Source organism: Dipodomys spectabilis, unplaced genomic scaffold (assembly GCF_019054845.1).
Source record: "Dipodomys spectabilis isolate Male_0828 unplaced genomic scaffold, ASM1905484v1 ptg000197l, whole genome shotgun sequence".
NCBI lineage: Eukaryota > Metazoa > Chordata > Mammalia > Rodentia > Heteromyidae > Dipodomys > Dipodomys spectabilis.
The window spans coordinates 16,067,227-16,089,658 of record NW_024870874.1 but is presented as its reverse complement, the minus strand read 5'-3'; the positions used below and the strand labels follow the sequence as shown (position 1 = coordinate 16,089,658).

The 22,432-nt window shown below is 44.6% G+C and overlaps 1 protein-coding gene across 2 annotated transcripts in view; it reads right to left on the bottom strand.

Annotated features, from left to right (window-relative positions):
- The window catches only part of Strip2 (striatin interacting protein 2), a 51,700-nt gene that overhangs the window by 20,106 nt on the left and 9,162 nt on the right, over positions 1-22,432 (bottom strand). Inside the window, exons 4-17 of one of the 2 annotated variants that reach the window (XM_042696088.1) lie at positions 22,258-22,392; positions 19,992-20,112; positions 18,403-18,471; positions 18,178-18,284; positions 17,209-17,336; positions 16,135-16,338; positions 14,745-14,980; positions 14,427-14,492; positions 13,346-13,409; positions 12,628-12,699; positions 7,930-8,004; positions 7,188-7,285; positions 6,509-6,635; positions 3,389-3,489 (exon numbers count right to left, since the gene is read on the bottom strand). In XM_042696088.1, coding sequence (XP_042552022.1) covers positions 3,389-3,489; positions 6,509-6,635; positions 7,188-7,285; positions 7,930-8,004; positions 12,628-12,699; positions 13,346-13,409; positions 14,427-14,492; positions 14,745-14,980; positions 16,135-16,338; positions 17,209-17,336; positions 18,178-18,284; positions 18,403-18,471; positions 19,992-20,112; positions 22,258-22,392 — 1,603 coding nt within the window. The remainder of the gene's footprint in view (positions 1-3,388; positions 3,490-6,508; positions 6,636-7,187; positions 7,286-7,929; positions 8,005-12,627; positions 12,700-13,345; positions 13,410-14,426; positions 14,493-14,744; positions 14,981-16,134; positions 16,339-17,208; positions 17,337-18,177; positions 18,285-18,402; positions 18,472-19,991; positions 20,113-22,257; positions 22,393-22,432) is intronic. The other variant, XM_042696090.1, reaches the window with a different exon arrangement.

The window sequence follows — 22,432 nt, the reverse complement described above, 5'->3', positions numbered from 1 at the left end:
ACAAAAGAAGCTCAGGGACAGTGCCCAGGTAGTGAGTTCAAGCCCCAGGACTGGCAAAAAAAAAAAAAAAGTCATGAGAAAACTGCAGTGATAAACTGTGGGTACTCTACACAGCCTCAGGTATCACACTAACGTGAAATTAACAGGTAGTACACAAAAGGATCACTTTATCCAAGCCAAACTGGGCAAAATCTATAGTCTGTCACTAACCACCATTCCACCTCCAAAAGGAACTTGATGGACACCTATTGGCTTATCTGCTCTACGTTCCAGATCAATGGACTTGAGCAGTCAGTCCTGTACCCTACTCTCCCAGGCACAGCTGGCTGATTCAGAAGTAGATTTCTAATCAGAAGACTCTGGAACAAAGATTGAGAGTCAATTCAATCTCTGTGACATATTCAGCTCATGTGGGTATATTTCACCAAGTAGCCTGAGAAGCAGACAAATTAGTCAGGAAAGAGGAAAGTCACTGAGGTACACAGACCTAATGCCCTTAAATGTTTGAAACTTCTTGGACTCAAGACTATAGACTAACCCAAAAGCCCAAAGTGCATCCCTTGTCATAGGGTCTCAAGATAACGTCTCTCATTTTCTTCTAACACTTTTACTAGTTTGTTTGAAGCTAACCCAATCCAACTAGAATAGACACACACTCTTGGTTGTAAGTAACCCAATCCAACTAGACTGTTTACCACCAAAAGTATTGACTGCTTTACACAGATGCCTATATGCAATTATGAGACGGACACATTCCATCCCATACTTTGATTTTCCTTGGTTACCTAACAAACACATCTCAAGTGCCATTCTTAAGGGGATAAAGCTAGTTGCTGGTGGTTCATGCCTGAAATCCTAAAGATCTGAGGAATGAGGTTTGAAGCCAGCCCAGGCAACCAAATCCAAGAGACACTCATCTCTGATTAATCAGCAATAAGCCAGAAGTGGAGGTATGGCTCAAGTGGTAAAGCACCAATCATGAGCAAAATAGTTAAGAAACACTGGCAAGGCCCTTAGTTCAAGCCACAGTACTGCACCGCCCTCCCCCCAAAAGTCAACAAATGGTGCTGGCAAGACTGGATATTCACATACAGGAAAGTGAAAGTAGTTTCTTATTTATGAAAAATGTATCTCCAGGCACTGGTGGCTCATGCCTATAATCCTAGCTACTCAGGAGGCTGAGATCTGAGGCTGAGTTCAAAACCATCCTGGGCAGGAAACTCTGTGAGACTTTGATCTCCAATAAACCAGCAAAAAAACTGGAAGTGGTGCTGTGGCTGAAGTAGTAGAGTGCTTGCCTTGAGCTGAAGAGCTGAGGGGGACAGTGCCCAGGTCCAGAGTTCAAGCCCCACGACCAACAAAAGAAAAGAAAAAGAAAGAAAGAAAGGGAGAGAGAAAGAAAGGAAGGAAGAAAGAAAGAAAGAAAGATAGCCATTTTCATTTATTTTATAGATGCAGATACTATGGCTCAGAGAAATTTTCTTGAGATTCCAAGGTTAGCAAATGGCAACTCCAGGTCAAGAATCCAGGTCTCCTGGCTCTTTGGGCAGGGGGGGGGGGGGGGGGGGGAGGAAGGAAAGGAGGGAGGGGGAGAGAGAGAGAGACAGAGAGAGATGGAGACAGAGACAGAGAAAGAGAGAGACAAACAGAGAGAGAGAGTGTTAAAGCATGTACAAAGTTGCTGCTCCATGGTGGAATTTGGACAATACTGACAGAATGAGCCATGTCCTAGCCACTCCGTTTCCATTTGCCCTAAGTATGACACCACTCTTCATACTTCTAATTATGGAACTTAGCCTCTGCTAAAAGAATTTTGGTAAACCCTACTGACTAATGTTTCAATTCTCATGGACACAGCAAACTAGAGAATACTATTTTGCAACCCTCCTCCCAGTCCTGGCATGGCTGGAAAAGGAAAATGCCTGTGTGTTTCTTGTTTTTTTTTTTTTTTTGGTCCGGTGGGGCCTGAACTCTGGGCCTGGGCACTGTGTGTTTCTTATCATGCCTCTGAGATTACATGTTAATCTTTTTTGTTGTTGTTGTTGTTGTTTTTTATGGGTTTCAACTCAGAGTCTTGTACTTGCTTGGCTTATTTGCTGAGCTGGATCACGTGAATGATGGTTTTAGCTTGTTATTTTGGAGATGGAGTCTCATGAACTTTTCTCAAAGTTCTCTTTTTTGTTTTTTGAGTCCAGTCGTGTGGTATGAACTCTGGGCCTGGGCGCTGTCCCTCAGCTCTTCAGCTCAAGGCTAGCGCTCTACCACTTGAGCCACAGCACCACTTCTGGCTTTTTTCTTTTTGCTTATGTGGTGCTGAGGAATCGAACCCAGGGCCTCATGCATGCAAGGCAAGCGCTCTACTACTGAGCCACCTTCCCAGCCCCTCAAAGTTCTTTTCTCAAACTTTGATCCTTAGGATTAGCCTTTTAGGTAGCTAGGATTAATCAGCTGTTAGAAGCTTCCAGCCCTTGATTCATGTTAATTTTGAGCAAGTCAATAACCTCTTTGAATTTATCACCTAACTTCAAATTGAGGATAAAACTTGTAATACCTCTTAACATTGATGAGATGAAATAAAATAATGAATGTGAACATGTTTTCTATTATTTTTTTTTTTGTCAGTTGTGGGCTTGAACTCTAGGCCTGGGCGCTGTCCCTCAGCTCTTCAACTCAAGGCTAGTACTCTACCACTTGAGCCACAGTGCCACTTCCATTTTTTGGGGTGGTTTATTGGAGATCAGAGTCTCATAGACTTTCTTGCTCAGGCTGGCTTTGAACCATGATCCTCAGATCTCAACCTCCTGAGTAGGATTACAGGCTTGAGCCACTGGCACCTAGCTTATATATTTATATTTTAAAACTTCAAACTGATCTAACTAAGGTCCACAATTTTTATTACAAATTGTGTATATTTTACAGATTGCAAAGCAGAGTGATTGTACCACATTATAACTTAGGTTAAGATTAAAGCTGATCTGACAAGCAGACTATTTCATAACAACAACAAAAAATTTCCTAGGCCTTTTGACAACAGTTCTTTTCATCATAGAAATTTCATCATTGCAGCATCAATCAATATAAGTCATGCCATTTTTTAGTTTTTTTTTGGTAAGGTTAACAAGGTGCATTTAATAAAGAGGAAGTAAAGGTGCTCAGAAGAGTAAGCAAGTGGGACCAGAAACCACCAGTTGTCCCCATTTTTCAGTTTTCAAAAGTGTTATAATACAAATACACTCCTATCAGCTAATACTCCAAACAAATTAAGTTTAAAGGGGGCAAATCTAAGAAAAGAGGGACTATGGATAGCAGGAGAACTAAAAGACACAATATAATTTTTCTCAATCACCCCAACATAGCCCCTTAAAATAAACCTGTTCAGCTTCCATACCTGTTTTTGGCTGTGATGTAAGACAAGATATTTTGATTGAAGAACTTCAGGATCAAGGGGATGCAGTTGGCAAATACCAAATGTTGAGATACATATTCAAACTGAATCAACAGATCAAAGAAGTAGGGATGTTATTTGGGAGGGGGATGAAATTTATGTATTATAAAGGGAGGGAAATACAAATCTAACATCTATTCCTAAGAACAGACATTGTCCATTTGTGTTATCAGACTTCCTCTGAATATAGGGGTATCTATCCTCAGTCAGTCCATCCTACATGGAGGGGGGCAATCTACAGTGTGTTGCAAACTCCTGACCAAAAGCACTACGCAAATAAGCCAGAAAGCAAAACACTTTGAATAACTGAAAGGAATTGCTGTGAGATTTGTTCCTAAGCTCAACAGGAAAGAAAGCCTCCCCGACAGAGCTGTTTTCCATACCAAACCTCTGGCTCATAATGTTAACTGTGATTGATATAGCAGGGGCAGGTGCAGCTTATTCCCAGCAACTGCCTGTGTCATTCAGTCAGGACAGAGACAGAACCTCTGCAACGTAGGCTCCAGCTCAGCCTGTCTGATATTCCTAGGATTTAGAATATCAGTATTTTTTTTCCTTTTTGTTGGTCGTGGGGCTTGAACTCTGGGCCTGGGCGCTGTCCCTCAGCTCTTCAGCTCAAGGCGAGCGCTCTACCACTTGAGCCACAGCACCACTTCCAGTTTTCTGGTGGTTTGTTGGAGATAAGAGTCTCACAAACTTTCTTGCCTAGGCTGGCTTTGCACCTCAATCCTCAGCTCTCAAGCCTCCTGAGTAACTAGGATTACAGCTGTAAGCCACGGGCGCCCAGCTAGAATATCAGTTTTTTAATGAATAAATGAACAAGAGCCCTTCAGCCAGACAGACACTATACTGAGAAGTCCAAGATGTCTTTGATGAGATAAACATCACAACGTAGGGACTCCATTTAGCTCTCTTGAATCCAGGTGGCATTTGTGTCCAAGAAGACATATGGAGTAAGTGATCGCACAAGCAGTGTCATGAGGTTAGTCACTCTGGCTTTTGGTCATGATATACTGAAGAGCACCACAAAAAGTTTGTCCCAAATCTAGAAGCTAGAATGCTGGGACAGTACTGAAACAGGATTGAAAAGACAAGACACTGAGCTGGTTTAAATCCTCTAGCACTACACGATGAGCAAGTAGCAGCCATAGTAGTAAGCTGAGGTGCTCTTTGCCCCTGGAATAAATATGTGCTTAAAGGTTGGGATTTAGCTTGTGCTATACCCACTTGTCTTTTCTGATCAATCTTTTCTGCCTAGAAATCAGGGAGAAAGCTTCCTCCCAGACAGGGGAGCCAACACACATAGACTATTATGACTGAAAACTTGATTTTCAGTTTGAGCCATGTCCAGTGTCTGACAAGACTCACCCACATACTGGGGCCCATGTGTTGGCTATTGATCCACGTACTGCCCACCAACAGAAATATCTGTAAACACATCTTCACAGTTCTCTGTTCCTCTTTCCACTGAGACTACTGCTTCTGACCCACCTCTACTTTTCCTAGCCCTGCTGCTGCTTAGCAAACACCAGCAGCTCTTTGAGGACCCACAACACCTACCATATTCAAAGATGTCTTTGAATATACTGAAGTGGAGACATACTCTAGATGTATATATAATTGTTTGTTTGTTTTTGGTCAGTTGTGGGCTACGTGCTGTCCCTGAGCTGCTTTGCTTAAGGCTAGCACTTTACCAATTGGAGCCACAGCTCTACGTCCACTCTAGTTATATAGAGTCATGGTCATAGACCCAACAGGGGCCTATCTGCACTCTGAGGACCTGCTCTTCTACTAGTAAGCTGAATTCTGACTTATTAGTAGGAAAATGGGCAAAGCCTCTAGGCAGGTATGAGAAGGTTTTCTCTTTTCTCTAGGCTCTTCCCTATATCTTGGGAATGCCCACCTGTGGCCAAGTCCAAAGTCCTTAGCCAAAGTGAACAATGCTTTCATAAGCAAACCAAGTAGGGTTGACTCCTCCCCTCTTCCTTTTCTCTCTCCCTCCATTCCTTCCTCCCCCCATACCCCCTCTTACTTCCTTTCTCTCTTTCATTCTTTCTTTCGTTCTTTTTTGTCAGTCATGGGGCTTGAACTCTGGGCCTAGGTGCTGTCCTTCAGCTCTTCAGCTCAAGGCTCTTTCCTGTCCGGGCTGGCTTTGAACCACGATCCTCAGATCTCAGCCTCCCTAGTAGCTAGGATTATAGGCATGAGCCACCAGTGCCCAGCTGGTTATGACTTTTTTAAACCATGCTTCCCTCATCAAAAAACAGGGATAAAATAAAACCTATTTGTAGAGTTAAGAAATTTTGGGGTTCCACCCAATGTTAACAGGGTGCTCAATAATAGTGTACTATCATGTATGTTATTATCAACTCCCTGCCAACCTCTGTGGCTTCATGAATAACCAGGCCATCCTATCACTTTCACTCTAGGCAACATTTAATTAGTTTCCCAGAGTACTTTGCTCTCTCCCCTCTGGACTTTCACATATTAGCTTTTCTGCTTGAATGGCTTGTATCCTCCTTCCTAGACAACCCCCATATCCTGGCTAACATCTGCTTTTTCAGGAGTCACCTCTCTACCTTGGATTTGGTTAGGTATTTCCATGGTGGCTGATGCTTACCTGCAGCACAGAGCTTAGCAATCTACAATTGGATATTTATACATCTATATCTGCTGCAAGACTTCAAGACTTTTAAGAGCTAAACTGCCTTATTCAGAATTATGTCACAACATGAGAAAAATGCTTCATATTCAGGTCAAGTATGTCAATGTGCTCCTTCCCTCCCCTTTCTTTTTCTGGAGCATTTGAATTTTGACTTGCATTGCTTCGAATCTCACTGAGAAAATTCCTAAGAATTCTAGCTATAACCTTCAAAGGACACAGACACCTCTACCTTTCTAAACGGCTCCCTGAATTCCACTTCATAATCCCAACTGAAGCTTATGGAACAAGTAGCTGGATTTTCTTGAGTGAGGACAAAGAAAAGGCCCAAAGATGCTCAGTGGGACTGTAAGGGCCTTTGTGTTGCCCCCAGGGTTTGAGGAGAAGCACCAGCTGCTTACCTGGTAGATATGGTTGAGTTTGAAGTGTTTGAGAAGCAGCAGGAGCAGGGAAGAGATGCTCTTTACAATGATCTCCTTGTGCCTATTAACATCGATGCCCAGCTTCATGCTCTGGAGAACAGTGACACTACGATGGAGAGAGGAAGCAGTAGTGTAGAGGGCAGTCTGGAAGAGAAATCTACAAGGGCTCAGGGATTTGGGTCAGATACAATAAACACAAGAGAGGCAGTACTTGAGAAACCTGAACTTTTGGGGTTGAGGTGTGGCTCAATTGGTAGAGTGCTAGCCAATGAATGAAAGTGTCAGGTACTGAGTTCAAGTTCATCTCAGACCCGGAAAACAAAGGGTGGGGGGAGAGAAACCTGAACTTCTAGGGAAATATATTGTAGGGAGTGCCCACTTACAAACCTGTCTGAAGAAAAGTTGCTGTCTTTTTGTCAAAGTTATCCCATGGCAATGTCTACCCACATACCCATCAACCAGTCACTGGCACTGAGCTCACCCTCCAGACCATCAGTTGGGAGCTACACAGAACAAACACTGTAGAGAACCCTGCAGGGAAAATGGAGTATTGGGAAAGGAGAGCTCTTTTTCAGACTCCCTATGTTAGCAGGTGAGGTGGGACAGAAGCCCTGCAGACAGGGCACCAGCAGCCAGCAGCCCCAGTGGAAGCACTCACGGCATCTCTTCAGGCAGGACATCTGCCAGGATATTGATAGAGTCTGTCTTAGCCTTGGAGGTTGGGGCAGCAGCCAGCAGAATCTTAAGCAGAGCAATCTGGGAGGTAGAAAAGGAGGAAATGCACTTTGATCTATCCCACTCAGCAAGACAGTGATTCTTCCACATCTCACCAGCCCACCAAAATGCTTCAAAACTCTCCTCTAAAGTCTACCTTCAGTGCCCAAACCTCCCCAGCCTTCAAAAGTGCAAACAGGTACCAATCCTGAGGCCTGAGTGTGGGGCTAAGGAGGAAGATGAGGGCTTGGTGGGGGGGAGGGAGAGGGAGTCAGACTGTTTGCTTTCAGGACTGCTCTTTCCAAAGGGAAAAGATGGAGGAAGCAAAGTGGCAAGAGCAATGCACAGAAATAAGATGGGAGGGATATGCCCAGTTTTCTCCCTTCTTTTCCTTCCACTAAATCTGACCATCAGCATCATCACTACTCCCACAGAAAGGCCGTATAGGATATGACAATGGCAGATCTCAGAAGGCCTCTGGTAGGAAGAGCCCTGCCCCCCCAATTCTTTATAAACCTCACCTAGAGGCTAGGGGAAATGGCATCTTCAGAGGAGCCACGAGGAAAGCTCAGAATCTGTGTCAGATTGTGCTTGGCCCAAGGGGCAAAGGCTCAGGAAATGAGTTCAAATGATGTGCTCTTAACTGTCCATTCCTTGCAGCAGAGAAGGGTCAGCCATTTCCTTACCATGTACTGGGGGAGGCTATACAGCATGCCCTGGTAGAGGATTTCACATGGCGTTTCTGGTACCACCTCTTCTCCCTATGGCAGGAAATATAGCTTGCCCAGGCTACTTTCCAGGTGGCCAAAGGCTACATTTTCTTGGTTGTGAGGAGTAGCATGTTAAAAGCACTTAGCAGGGAGTCAGACCTAGGCTGCTATCCTAATTGCATTAATGACTCATTATATGACCTTAGATAAGTAACCTCCCCTCTCTGAGTCCCAATTTCCTCTTTAATAGGATCAGTGGGTTGATCTGGATGACCTGAGGCTTCTTTAAGCCAATTATATATGATTTTGATTTTCTTATTATCTGCAGTTAATCTACATTTGTGTGTGTTTGTGTGAATGTGTGCTAGTCCTGGGGTTTGAATTCAGAGCCTGAGCACTGTCTATGAGCTTTTTTGCTCTGTACTACTTTAGCCATAGCTCCATTTCTAGATTTTCAGTGGTTAATTGAAGATAAGACTCTCCCAGACTTTCCTGCCCCAGCTAGCTTCATATCCTTAGATCTCAGCTTCCTAAGTAGCTAGGATTATAGGCAAGAGCCACTAGTGCCCAGGAAAATGACACTTTTCTTTCCATGTACATGCTGCATTAGGAGTCAGCACTCTCATCAAGCAGTTGGCTCAGACCCCATTTACTAAACACACACAGAAACACTCTGGATATCTATGGGTTTAATTGAGGCTAATGTTACACCTGGAAAGCTGGAACTAATACTCTAACATAGAGGAATTTCCTATGGTGTTGATCTGAGTTCAATCGAACCTCTTGTCCCATATCAGCAGTTGCTAAGAACCTCTTGTCTCATATCAATAGTTGCTAACCCTGCCTCACACTTGACTGGGAAGACAGGAGCAATCAGAAATCAGACAGGCATACTTCATCTTTGCAACACCAGCCCCACCAGAGTCTCTGTCTGCCTCTGCCATGCAGGAGGAACCATCTTTGCTTGGGCCACAGCCCAGCCATCTACTTGGCTACATAGTCTTGTATCTTTTGACTTTATGGAATAATGCATTATTCTTGTAGCTTACCCCTTTCCTGACTCATTTAGGGAAAAAAAAACTTAAACCTTTCACCTCTCAGTGATGACGCTCTACCTTGGCTCTACATCCTCCTTTAGCTGCCATGCCATTTTCCTCTTAACAATAAAACTTGTGGGTTGTCCTCTTGACATACTACTTCATCTGTTGCTCTTACCAACATCACCAACATCTTAAAGTTGCCAAACTCAATGAACATCTCTTTTGCTACCATGGCATTTGATCCAGCATATTTCTTGTTTCTTCTTTTTGTAGTAATGAGAACTGAATCCAGGGCCTTATGTATACTAGACAAACATTCTACCAGTTGAGCCACACCTCTAGCTGTCCCTTCTTAAAAGACTTTCTTTGCTTTTATGCTACCAGTGTCTTTGATTTCCTCCAACTTCACTGAGAGTTTTTCTTACTCTCTGGCTCCTTTCTTGACTTTTTTCTTTGTCCAAGACAGGGACTCGAACTTGGTATCTGATGCTTTTGCTTATTGGCTGGTGCTCTACCACCTGAGCCATGCCTCCAACCTCTCTGTTCCTGACTTAACCCCACCCTCAGTGTGCCAGGGCTTTGTCCTGGGCTCCATCCTGTTCTGTCGTTACTTACTCCCTGGGGTTTCTCAGCCATTTCTGTAAGCTTTTAACATGGTCTACACATAAATGACTCCCAAATTTCTCAAAGCCAGCCCTCTACCTAGTGGCTATTTAGCAAGCATCTAAAACTGAGTATAAACAAGACAGGGCTCTTGATATTCTTTTCCATCTTGGAAGATGGTACTTTTTTTTTTTTTTTTTTGTCAGTCATGGGCTTGAACTCTGGGCTTGGGCGCTGTCCTTGCGCTCTTCAGCTCAAGGCGAGCACTCTACTGCTTGAGCCACAGCACCACTTCCGGTTTTCTAGTGGTTTATTGGAGATAAGAATCTCACGGACTTTCCTGCCTGGGCTGGCTTTGAATCGTGATCCTCAGATCTCAGCCTCCTGAGTAGTTAGGATTACAGGTGTGAGCCACTGGCGCCTGGCGGAAGATGGTACTTTTGAAATTAAAATTTTAATTTTTTATCTGTTGTGGGGCTTGAACTCAGGGCCTGGGCACTGTTCCTGAGCTTTTGTGCTCAAGGCTAGTATTCTACCACTCTGAGCTACAGAACCACTTCCAGTTTTCTGATTGTTAGAGATATGAGCCTCACAGACTTTTCTGTGCAGCCTGGCTTACAGTGATTCTCATATCTCAGCCTCTTGAGTAGCTAGGATTATAGGTGTGAGCTGGTACTTATTCTTGATTCCTTCTTTGCCTCTATTCACAACCAATTGAGCTGCAAGTCTTGTCAGTTACACTTTCAAAATCAACCCAGGGAAGGTGGCTCAGTGGTAGAGTGCTTGCCTTGTATGCATGAGGCCCTGGGTTCTATTCCTTAGTACCGCATAAGCAGAAAAGGCTGGAAGTGGCACTGTGGCTCAAGTGGTAGAGCCCTTGCCTTGAGATGAAGAGCTGAGGGCATTGCCCAGGCCCATAGTTCAGGCTCCACAACAGAAGGAAAAAAAAAAATTCTAACCCAAAGGTATCCACTTTTCCTTATCTTCACAGTTACTACCCTAGTGATAGTCTAGGTGATGCACCAGTCATGATCACCAACAGGGTTTCACTATGGAGACCAGACTTGCCTCAAACTTTTGATCCTCCTGCTTCAGCCTTGCAAGTAACAGATACCAACATACCTGGGGCTTGAACTCTGGGCCTGAGTGCTATCCCTCAGCTTTTCAGCTCAAGGTGAGCACTCTACTACTTGAGCCACAGTGCCACTTCTGGTTTTCTGGACATAAGAGTCTCGTGGCCTTTCCTGCCAGGGCTGGCTTTGAACCGTGATCCTCAGCTCTCAGCCTGCCACAGTGGCTTTTAAAAACATAAGTCAGATCATATCACTTCTTTGTTTAAAATTCCCTGTGTACTGTGAGTCAACTTCAAGCGTCCTATGTCTGCTTACAGGTCTGTGTAAAGTGATCCGGGCCACCTCTCTGACTATATCTCTACAACTCTACTCCATCCTCTTGAGCTCTGTCACACCAACCTTCTTTCACTACCTCTATACTCTGTGCTTGTTCTTCGCTTGTTAAGGCTGTTCCTTCTGCTTGGAATGTTCTTTCCTCTGATGCTCCTGTTTTTGGTGTTTTTTTCGTTTTTTTTTTGGGTCCGGTGGTGGGCCTGAACTCTGGGCTTGGGTGCTGTCCCTCAGCTCTTCAGCTCAAGGCTAGCACTCTACCACTTGAGCCACAGCGCCACTTTCGGGTTTTTTCTTTTTGCTTATGTGGTGCTGAGGAATGGAACCCAGGGCCTCATGCATGCAAGGCAAGCACTCTACCACTGAGCCACCTTCCCAGCCCCCTGTTTTTGTTTCTTAATCTCAGATCTTTAAGTGTCTTCTCCTCAGAGATGACTGCCAATCTAAAGTAGACAATCAACTGGCTGGAGAGTGGCGTAAGTGGTAGGACACTTGCCTAGCAAGCAGAAGGACTTGAGTTCAAATCACAGTACAGCTAAAAAGTTAGAAAATAAAATTTCGTATTAAAAAAATAATAGGTTTAGGGGCTGGGAAGGTGGCTCAGTGGTAGAGCACCTGCCTTGCATGCCTGAGGCCCTGGGTTAGATTCCTCATCACGCGGCTGGGAAGGTGGCTCAGTGGTAGAGTGCTTGCTTGCCTTGCATGAATGAGGCCCTGGGTTCAATTCCTTAGCACCACATAAGCAGAAAAAGCTGGAAGTGGTGCTGTGGCTCAAGTGGTAGGGCGCTGACCTTGAGCTGAAGAGCTGAGGGACAGCCCTAAGGCCCAAAGTTCAGCTCTAATGACTGACAAAAAAAAAAAAAAAAGTCTAGACCGGCATAGATGGCTCATGCTTGTAATCCTAGCTACTCAGGAGGCTGAGATTTGAGGATCATAGTTCAAAGACAGCCCTGGCAGGAAAGTCTATGAGACTCTTATCTCCAATTAACCACCAGAAAACCAGAAGTGGCGCTGTGGTTCAAGTGTTAAGAGTGCTTGCCTTGAGCTGAAGAGCTGAGGGACAGTGTCCAGGCCCAGAGTTCAAGACTCATGATTGACAAAAAAAAAAAAAAAAAAGTCTAGCCAGGTGCTGATGGCTCATGCCTATAATCCTAGCTACTCAGGAGGCTGAGATTTGATGATCGAGGTTTGAAGCCAGGCCAGGCAGAAAAGTCTGTGAGACTTGTATCTCCAATTAATCACCATAAAACTGAAGTGGAGCTGTGGCTTAAGTGGTATAGTATTAGCCTTGAGGTATAGTGCTAGCCTTGAGCACAAAAACTCAGAGACAGTGTCCAGGTCCTGACTTCAAGCCCCACAATCAACAAAAGAAAAAAAAGTCTCATAGACATTCCTGCCCAGTTTGGCTTCAAAGCACAATTCTGAGATATTCAGATATTAGCTTCCTGAGTAGCAAGGATTACAGGTGTGAGCCATCAGCACCCAGCTTTCTCCTCCAACTTTAACACAGCATGAAAGCAGGGCCGTGACACACAGTACGAGCCCAGCAAACCGACTCAGTGTATGTATATACAGTGTGACAGCACTGCAGTTCCTTCTTCCCTCCTGTGCAGGACCCCTTGGCTCACCAAAGACATAGGGCATTTTTCCAGCTCCTCTTCATTCTTGATCTGCACATCTGCAATGGAGATATACTTGTGCTGGCAAAGATAAGAAGACATTAACAAGAACTGAGGATTTCAATCACGTTTCCAAGTCTCTCACTGACAAGGAAGTGTTTTTCAATGTGTCTGTCACCCTAGCAGACATAAAATCTTGAAAGTAGGAGCCTTATTTGCCATTGTATCATCAGTTCTGTACTTTGCAGTGTTTTCATATTTATTGAGAAGCAGGAAATACTTAAGCATTTACCTTCAAACAAAGTACAAGGGGAAATGCAGGACAGACTTTGTCCCCAGACCTCTGCCTTGAGTTTTGATGTGTGTACGTATGTGTACGGAGTGGTGACTCCCACACTCAGTGCTCACACACACAATGGAGGTAGGGCAGACTCTTTCCCAGTCCTGGGCTTTTGGAAGTTAGTGTATCTATGGGAAAGAGAAGTAAAAGGAAAGGTAGCAAGGAGTGGGAAGAGAGAGAAAAGGACGGAAAGAGGGAAAAAGAATGAGGAAGAAAGGAAAAGATTCATCTATCTGAATGTAGCAAGCTGGTAAGGAGAAGGAGATCTGAGTTTTCTTAACTCAGGCCTGCAGGGGAGATGAAGGTACCCCAATACCCAATATCCTGCTAATCTAATTTGCCTTAATGGCTCACTATGCCCAAAACCTGAAATTCCACCCTGGTTACCTGCTTTAGGGTCTTCACACTCTCATGGATGGGTCTAGGTAATCCAACCAAGGTATCTGTGTCCCTGTGAAAGGCAAGAAGCATCAGATCATAAGCTTCAAAACAAAACAGTTTGGGGATATAGCTCAGTGGTAGATCACTTGCTTAGCATGCATAAGGCCCTGGATTCAATCTCTAGCACTAACAAAGAGAGAAAATTATCCATATACCCTAGAGTTAGAAGGACTATGCTTCTTTAACATTTACTTCTCCCCATACCCTGAACCATCCTTTGCAAGGTTTTAGGTCCCCCCTCTTTCCTTAGGACATAGAAAATAACAATGAAGTGCTGGTGGCTCACACCTGTAATCCTAGCTATTCAGAAGGCTGAGATCTGAGGATTTTGATTCTAAGCTGGCACAGGGAGAAAAGTCGGTGAGACTCATCTCCAATTAACCACCAAAAAAGCCAGAAATGAGCCGGGCGCCGGTGATTCACGCCTGTAATCCTAGCTACTCAGGAGGCTGAGATCTGAGGATCGCGGTTCAAAGCCAGTCAGGGCAGGAAAGTCTGTGAGACTCTTATCTCCAATAAACTTGCTAGAAAACCGGAAGTGGTGCTGTGGCTCAAGTGGTAGAGCGCTCGCCTTGAGCTGAAGAGCACAGGACAGCACCCAAGTCCAGAGTTCAAGCCCCGTGACCGACAAAAAAAAAAAAGGCCAGAAATGGAGCTGTGGTTCAAGTGGTCGAATGTTGGTCTTGAGGAAAAAAGCTCAGGACAACACCAAGGTCCTGATTTCAAGCTCCAGGACCAGCACAATCAATCCATCCATCCATCCATCAATCAATCAATATAACAATGATATGGATGCATTTCTGGAAATTAGGAAATGCATATAATGTCTGAGGATTCACTTGACTCACTTGGTGTGGGAATGAGACCTTCCTACTTAAAGGGATATGTAGCCCAATAGCACTTTTGAAGGTAAAATCCCAGTAATAAAGCCTGCTAGATTCTATAAAGAAAGACCAGTGGGAAGGATTCCTGAGGGTACCCTCCTAGGAACCACTTTATAGCGAGGGTTAGCCATCCAATCACTTACTGCCCCAGGGTGAATCCGATGAACTTGTTCCTGCTCATCTCCAAGAAGTGCTCAATGTCCTTCTGTCTGAGAAGACAGTGGAGAGACCAATTCCAGAGAAGGGAAGAAAAGCAAACGTTTAGAGAGAGAACGTTTCAGGGCTCCTGTCACTTGAGTCCTAGGGCTGAAGCAGTGGGGGAAGACAGCATACAATAGATAGGGGTTCAAACACAGTAGTTCTGTCAGACCAGCTTAATAAACATTGAATACACAGACTACTTTACCCTGAACCTTTGGTGATTGAATCGAGCTTGGGGAACCTAGTGCTATTATGCCTACCTGACCTTTGGGGCCCAAGGCAGGCCTTTGGGAAAGGTCACTCGCTCTGAAGACAGGGGTGCCTGTGAGGGTGGAGGTGGCACCAGAGGGTCTTGTTCTAGCAGGTCTAATTCTCCATCCAAGGTTCGTTCTCCATCGCCAGTAGAATCCTCTTCCTCTTCTGTGGCTGGCTCCTCAGTCTTGAAGAGATCCCGTTCATTGTAGATGTCCAGGCTGTCCTGCTTAGTGAGGAGTTGCTGGGAGAAGAAAGTATGCAGAGGTATCATCTTGAGCATCCTCATCTGAAGCCATTCCCTATCCACAGACTTCTGGCCTTCAGGAAACATGGAGATGGAACCCAACGCCTGTGAGAACATCCCATTTCCCATCTCACTCTTATAGCCCATGGGCTGAATCCTAGATAACTATGCTACTGGGACAAAGCACAGATAATCTCAAAGTCATGATTACTTAGCTTTCAGAAAATACTGATGCTTTCTTTTCTTTTCTTTCTCTGCTTCAGCACTTTCCTTCCTAATTAGGATCTGCTTAGGTGAACATTCCATTAGTTTGCCTTCTGTGAGCATACACCAGCTGGCTGGCTGAGGAAGAGGATGACAGAAGCTTGCTGCTAGGCAGAGGGAATCAAGTTTGGAATTTTAAATCTTATTGTGGGAAGAAAAAAAGATTGGACAGAAATAGGCCAAAAAGTTTACAGTCACAGCATCTGGTTGTTAAGATTGTGGGTGATTTTTTCTTTTCTCCCTTCATCACATTTTTATATTTGTTCCACATTTTCTACAGTGAGTAAGCATCACTGTATAAAACAAAAACTAAAAGTTAAAATGGAGATGGAATTACCACACATGACTGTCTGGCCCTGACCCTATCAGTTGGTAAACTTAAGTAAGTCAGGCAAGGTGAGTCATGAGAGCATGGCTGGGTCTCAGTGTAACTTGTTTTGACCTTTTTAGGAATCTGTACCTACAACCCTAACCAGTGATCTCGCAAAGGTAAACTTGTATGGCTAGCTCCCAGTAAATCTCATGCTGTCAAGAAAATAGTAAAGTTAACTTAGCCTAGGCTAATGATCTGTGAGGAGACCTATGGCCAGGATTTTACCCTAACTGATTTTTAGGGTGCTAAAGAATCACAGTCACTGAGGTGCAAGCCAATGATTCTGAAGCAAGATATGGCTATATAATATGTTATCATCTAGTTCCATCAGGACAATGGAAGAATATGTAAGAGATAGGGGACAAAAGTCAAAGTACAGACTATAAACTTTCATGTTGGTCACAGGGCCAACCTGGGGCATCATGGGTCAGGTCACTTACTATCTCATTCTACCACAAAGTCTGGAAGTTTGGTTAGTCAGTATCCCTACAATACTGCCTGTTTTAGTTCATACCCTTCGAGAGCCACGTCGGCCTCGCAGCTTGGAGGGTGGTGGTGCCAGCTGAGACTCCCCAAGGTCAAGAGTGTAAGAGGGCGGGGAGGCAGCACGCATGCTCTTCACCACCTGGATACTGTCCTCAGCCAGTGGAGGGAGGCCCAGTTCTGCCCGCTTCTGTATTTTGAGAGCCTGAAGATGCTCAAATCCACCAAGGGTAAACTAAAGAGTAAAAAGGAAAGGGGCAGAGAAAACAGAAGAAGGGAAGGAAAGTTAGGGCTAGAAATATCACCAGAAGTTAGAAAAGGGACTTTTGGAGGCCTCCACTAAATACTACCACCACCACCAAAACTATGCTTTTATTTTCTTTCTTTCTTTCTTTCTTTTTTTTTTTTTAGTTAGGTCTGTGTGTAGCCTAGGCTAGTCAAGACTCATGATTTTCCTGCCTCGGCCTACTAAATGTTAGGATTATAGGTGTATGCTACTATGCCTGGCACCATGTCCCTTCTGTGGAAAACTTTTAACTGCTATGGCCACTCTGTAGTTCAGGCAATACCCTCTTTGAGGCCCTCTACAAGGTGTGTTGTTTAGCCAGCACTGTGGGGGATGGGAACCAAACCTGTGGAATGGGATCCAGAGATAAGAGCCACAGGGGGCTTTGGAATGAAGGATCAGATTGAATAAGTAACAAATTGCAAAAAAAAAAAAAAAAATCCTCTATCTGGAAGGAGGGCAGGCACTAAGCCCACTTTATAGCTAGAGAAACTGAGGCACAGAATTGCCCATAGTTTATCAAAATCAGCAGAGATAGATCTCCCGACTTTTAGCCAGCGTTCTACCACCAGCTTTATCAGGGGCAAGTTCCACTGACACCACTAATTCCCAGAGCAACATCTCCCATCCACCTGACAGGAACAAAAACTGGCTCTGACACAGGACATCTGATTTCTCTACAGCAACTTTCTTGCCCTTCTCTCTTAATTAGTGGCCAACACATGTCCCATTCTGCTGCTAGCTCCCAGTCTTAAGCAGACAAGAATCAGAGTGGGAGGATTGCTGAACTGATGAGAATAGGGAGGATCTGCCACTCACCATGACCACCTTCCAGAGCAGAAGCAGAACCTTCTTTATGGGAAAGTGGGGGGCCAAGCCACTACAGAACTTGGTAACCATGGAGAAGAGCAAAAGGGCAAAAGGCTCTTCATTATGCATGGAGAAGCCTGGAGGTATAAAGAGAAGTAAGTGAGAAAAAGAGGATTCAATAGCTGAGACTCTGACTCTCTATACCTGACTCTGGACATAGTGAGGAGAGCACTCACCTCCCCTGAACTACTTGAGTAGTCTTGGTAAAGATACCCTACAGAGAATACTCAAGTGCAGGGGAAGGCTGGAGGTAAAATAGCTTGGCCCCAAAGTTTAGGGCGATGCTTTGGGGCATCAGTACCAAACTAGAAATACCAGTAAGGACTATGTTTCTCACTGGCTGAAGACCAAGGTATTTCTTAGACTATACTTCACAGTACATTTTTTATATCCTTCACATCCTATACATTTGCATGACCCCACTAACTTATATTTGAGCTCAGGTTTTAAGGTAATTTAATTCATTTGTTCATGTGGAAAGTGAGAGAGATGGCTATCCCCATTTCTAACTGAGAAAACGAAGGCATGGAGTAGTTATATCCTATAACTCAGAGACACGGGGGACGACCAGGCTTAGACCTGTGCCTGCCATATAGAATCTCAGCGCTAAAAATTGGGATGGGAAGGGGAAACAAAGGAGGAGGCTACAATGCTTGATAAGAAATGTACTCATTATCTTGCCCATGTAATTGTAACACCTCTGTACAGTATTTTCACAATAAAAAATAAAAATTAAAAAATAAAAAAACAAAACAAAAAAAATTTTACAAAAAATAAAAATTAAAAACAAAAAGCATATTAATTTCAAAAAGAAAAAGGAAAGAAAATAGGACTCTCTTCCTTTTCCTGGCAGATGCTCCGCTTCTCTTGCTCCATCAGCACCCCCATCCCCACCCCTCCCCAAATGCCACTGCTTACTCAATTCTGTACGGAAAGTCTCTCGAGCTGTTCTCCACCCACAGGGGTCTATCTCTCGCTCCAGGCGGATATTTTCCACCATTAGGTACATGACACTCAGCAGTACCCTGGGGTGACAGAAGGGTGACAGAAGGTTTTCAAGGCAGTTCCCAGCCTGTAGTCAGAGACTTTAAGGATGATCTCAGAGAGATTAGCCAGAGGAGAACTTTCCATAGTTTCACTCACCGGAGCTCTGTGCTATCAGCAATGGAGACAGCTGGTTTCCGAAGTGTACTGCTACCAGCCTGGCTGTTGCTGCCATGAAGAGGGATAAAACAGAACCCTTAAGGCCTCTTTCCCACCTACGCGTCCAGTTACCATACGTACACACACAAACACCAGCCATCACCTGGACACACAACCCCTAATGAAACTGATAGAATGTAAAGGAGTCCTTAGAATTCCCTGGCTATTTTAACAAACCTTTATCCAAGGTGAAGACGGACAAGGTTTGTGATAGCCATTTCCTCCCCCACCCCCACCTTGAAATCAGGAGTCTTTATTAAATAAACTTGACTGCAGGTGGGCTCAAGTCCCAAAGTACCTGCAGCCACAAATGCAGCTAGCACAAAGATTATAAAGGCAAAAACCACGATTCAAGTGGGGAACTAAACCTAACAAAAGTGTTATGCACAAGCAAAGCAAGCTAGGTGGAATCAATCAGGGGCTTAGGGCAAGAACCCATTCCTCTTACGACCTGTACTAAGCCTAGTACTGTGCTGGGCATAGATGCTCTTTGGTCATGCATATGAAGGAAGAACAATTTCTTTCATGAATTCTAAAGCCAAGTTGAGTTGAGAAGATACTTGTTTAAGTGGTGCTGTGGCTCAAATGGTAGAGCACTCGCCTTAAGCTGAAGAGCTGAGGGACAGCGCCCAAGCCCAGAGTTCAAGCCCCACAACCAACCAAAAAAAAAAGAACCAAAAGTAAAGATGATGATAAGAAAAAGAATGACAATATCTTGTAAAAATCAATTACCCTAAATCAATGAAGATACTTGTTTAAAAAGGGACCCCAGTGGGGCCTATAATCCTAGCTACTCAGGAGGCTGAGATCAGAGGATCATGGTTCAATGCCAACCTGAACAGGAAAGTCCAGGAGACTTTCATCTCCAATAAACCACTAGAAAACCAGAAGTGGCGCTGTAGCTCAAGTGGTAGAGCATTCGCCTTGAGCTGAAGAGTGCAGGGACAGCGCCCAAGCCCAGAGTTCAAGCCCCATGACCAAAAACAAAGGACCCCAGCCAGGCTAGTGGCTCATGCCTGTTACCCCAGGTACTCAAGAGGCTCTGATATCTGAGAATAGTGGTTTGAAGCTAACCCGGGCAGGAAAACCTGTGACAGTCTTATCTCCAACAAACTACACAGGTAAAACTGGAGTGCTAGCCTTCAGAAAAAGAAGCTCAGGGACAGTGCCCAGGCCCTGAGTTCAAGCCCCAGGACTGGTGCGCACGCACACACACACACACACACACACACACACACACACACACACACACACACACACACACACACAAAGGGGACCCCAACCAGGACAGGCCCCTGAAGCAAGGACGGCAGGGCAGAAGCTGCTGCTAAGCTCAGTCTCAGAGAGTTAATACACAGTATCAGGAACCATGGCTGAATGGAAGGGACCTGTCAGTGAGCTTTGAACAGAGATGAGTAAGTCCCTGTTTCAACAGGGCTCTTTACTAAGGAAGCAGGCATAAGAAATGACTTCCATCCCTTCAAGGAAGAGTGCTGTCTAGGGACAGTTCTCCCTGCAAAGATTCTCACTCAATTTCCATGTGGAGTAGCTCCAGGAAGATAGAGAAGGTTCCCATCTGGTAGAGCAGGAAGCAGTTGTACCTGGACCAGTGTAGCACATCAACTTCTGAATCACATTCTCCAAAAGTACCTAAAGAACCAAATAATTAGCTGGGCGCCAGTGGTCACTCCTGTAATCCTAGCTATTCAGGAGGCTGAGATCTGAGGATCTCAATTCAAAGCCAGCCCGAGGAGGAACATCCATGAGACTCTTATCTTCACTTAACAACCAGAAAACGGGTGCTGTGGCTCAAGTGGTAGAGCACTAGCTCTGAGCTGAAGAGCTCAGGGACAGCACCCAGGCCCAGAGTTCAAGCCCCACAACTGACCAAAAAAGAACCAGAAAATTGTCACAGGCATTGAGGAGAGGCAAGCCTTTTTCAGTGATTTCCCTACTACTCCATGACGGTAAGATCTTCTTCTAATACCCTGCTCCATGGTTAGGCTGATAGAGGGGGAAGAGCCCTGAGAACTGAGTCAGGGAAGAGGAGATGTATTGTAGTCTCCAGGGTTAGGTCCAATGTATTCATCAATGGCCTGTCTTAAGTTTGTATCACCAGGGCTGGGAAGATGGCGCAGTGGTAGAGTGCTTGCCTTGCATGCCTGAGACCCTGGGTTCAATTCCTCAGCACCACATAAGCAAAAAGAAAAAACCCGGAAGTGGTGCTGTGGGTCAAGTGGTAGAGTGCTAGCCTTGAGCTGAGCTGAGGGACAGCACCCAGGCCCAGAGTTCAGGCCCTACGACCGGACCCAAAAAAAAAAAAAAAAAAGTTTGTATCACCTAGAAGCAGATAAGGTAAGTAGAAGTTCAAGTATAAGTAATTTATTTGGAAATATCAATAGAAAAGCAGGGATCTGAGAAAGGGAAGAGAAGGCATCCAGAAGAGTTCAATCTCAGGGAAAGATCTGGACACAGTATAAAATATCCAAGATGAGTGAGGTCATCAGGCTATTCCATTCACTTCTGTCAGCCATTTTAATGAATACTGAAAACATTTATTCCCAGGCTGGGAAGGTGGCTCAGTGGTAGAGCGCTTGCCTTGCATGCATGAGGCCCTGGGTTCGATTCCTCAGCACCACATAAGCAGGAAAAAAAAAAGCCGGAAGTGGCACTGTGGCTCAAGTGGTAGAGTGCTAGCCTTGAGCTGAAGAGCTGAGGGACAGCGCCCAGGCCCAGAGTTCAGGCCCCACAACCAGACCCAAAAAAAAAATTTATTCCCTATAGTCCCCGACTACTGTGTGTGCTGCCGGGCAAACCCTAAGGAAGAAAGACCTTCACACTAGCTGCTGGAAGGTGGCCAGAACAACTAGACTCAAGAAACACCAGTGGCTGTCCTTTCACCAAATGTCTACTGCCTTTCCTATTTATTTATTTTTCTTATTCAATATTTTAGCTTCTAATTTGTTGGTTTGATCACCATCCTCATTTTCCTTATTTCAGGGCTTATTTTCACTAGTCTTGCTAGGCTATTTCACTCCCCTTTCAAACCCCTGGCTAATAGGTTTCTTCTGGGAAGCTTTTTCCAATTAATCTCATTTAGCTCTGATTATCACACTATTATTCACACCATCCCCTCCTGGTGCTATGTGGGCTTGCACCTTCAAAACCATGCGGAGGATTTATGCATGAGTGTGACACACCTGGCTCCCACTCAGTATTTAGTATAGGCCACAGAGGATTAAAAAAAAAATCTCCAGGCTCAGCCAGAGGTACATTGACAGTTCTGGCCACACTGACTCTCTTGCTAATCTTTACAGACATTTACTGCCCAGGTTAGATGGAAAAAGAACCCTATGAGAAATTCCAACATGCCGGATAAGATGAAGGCATTTATAAAATGGTAACTCCTTGTGGGGGGGAGGGAAGAGGGTCAGGAGGGAAAAAATGGGAGAACATGAAGGAGGAAGAAATGTTCAAAAAGAAATGTATTCATTGCCTGACTTATATAACTGTAATCCCTCTGTACATCACCATTGCAATAAAATTTAAATAAAAAAGAAAATGGTAACTCCTCTGTTCAACACCTTAATAACAATTAAATAAAACATACACAAAAAGAAATAAAGATAAAGGCAGATCTCAAGGGATCAAGTATCAAACAAGTATCTTTTCATCGTCCTCATAAGGGTGACTTCTAGCACATGAGAACACCTGCCCTTAAGAGGAGGGGGGCCTTGTTTTCCCAACACAGCCCCATCCCCCTCCCCTCTCCAGATAGGAAGAGTAGGCACTCACCTTGGGCTAGGTAGAGAACAGCACGGGATACCTTTAGCCGCTGCTCCCTACTGACCACTTCCAGCCTGTCCAGAAGTCCCATCACATAGGTCTTTTGGGCATCTTCTTCCAATTCCAACCATTCCTTGCCTTGTACTAGGGATAGAAAACCATATATGGTACATATATATGTGTG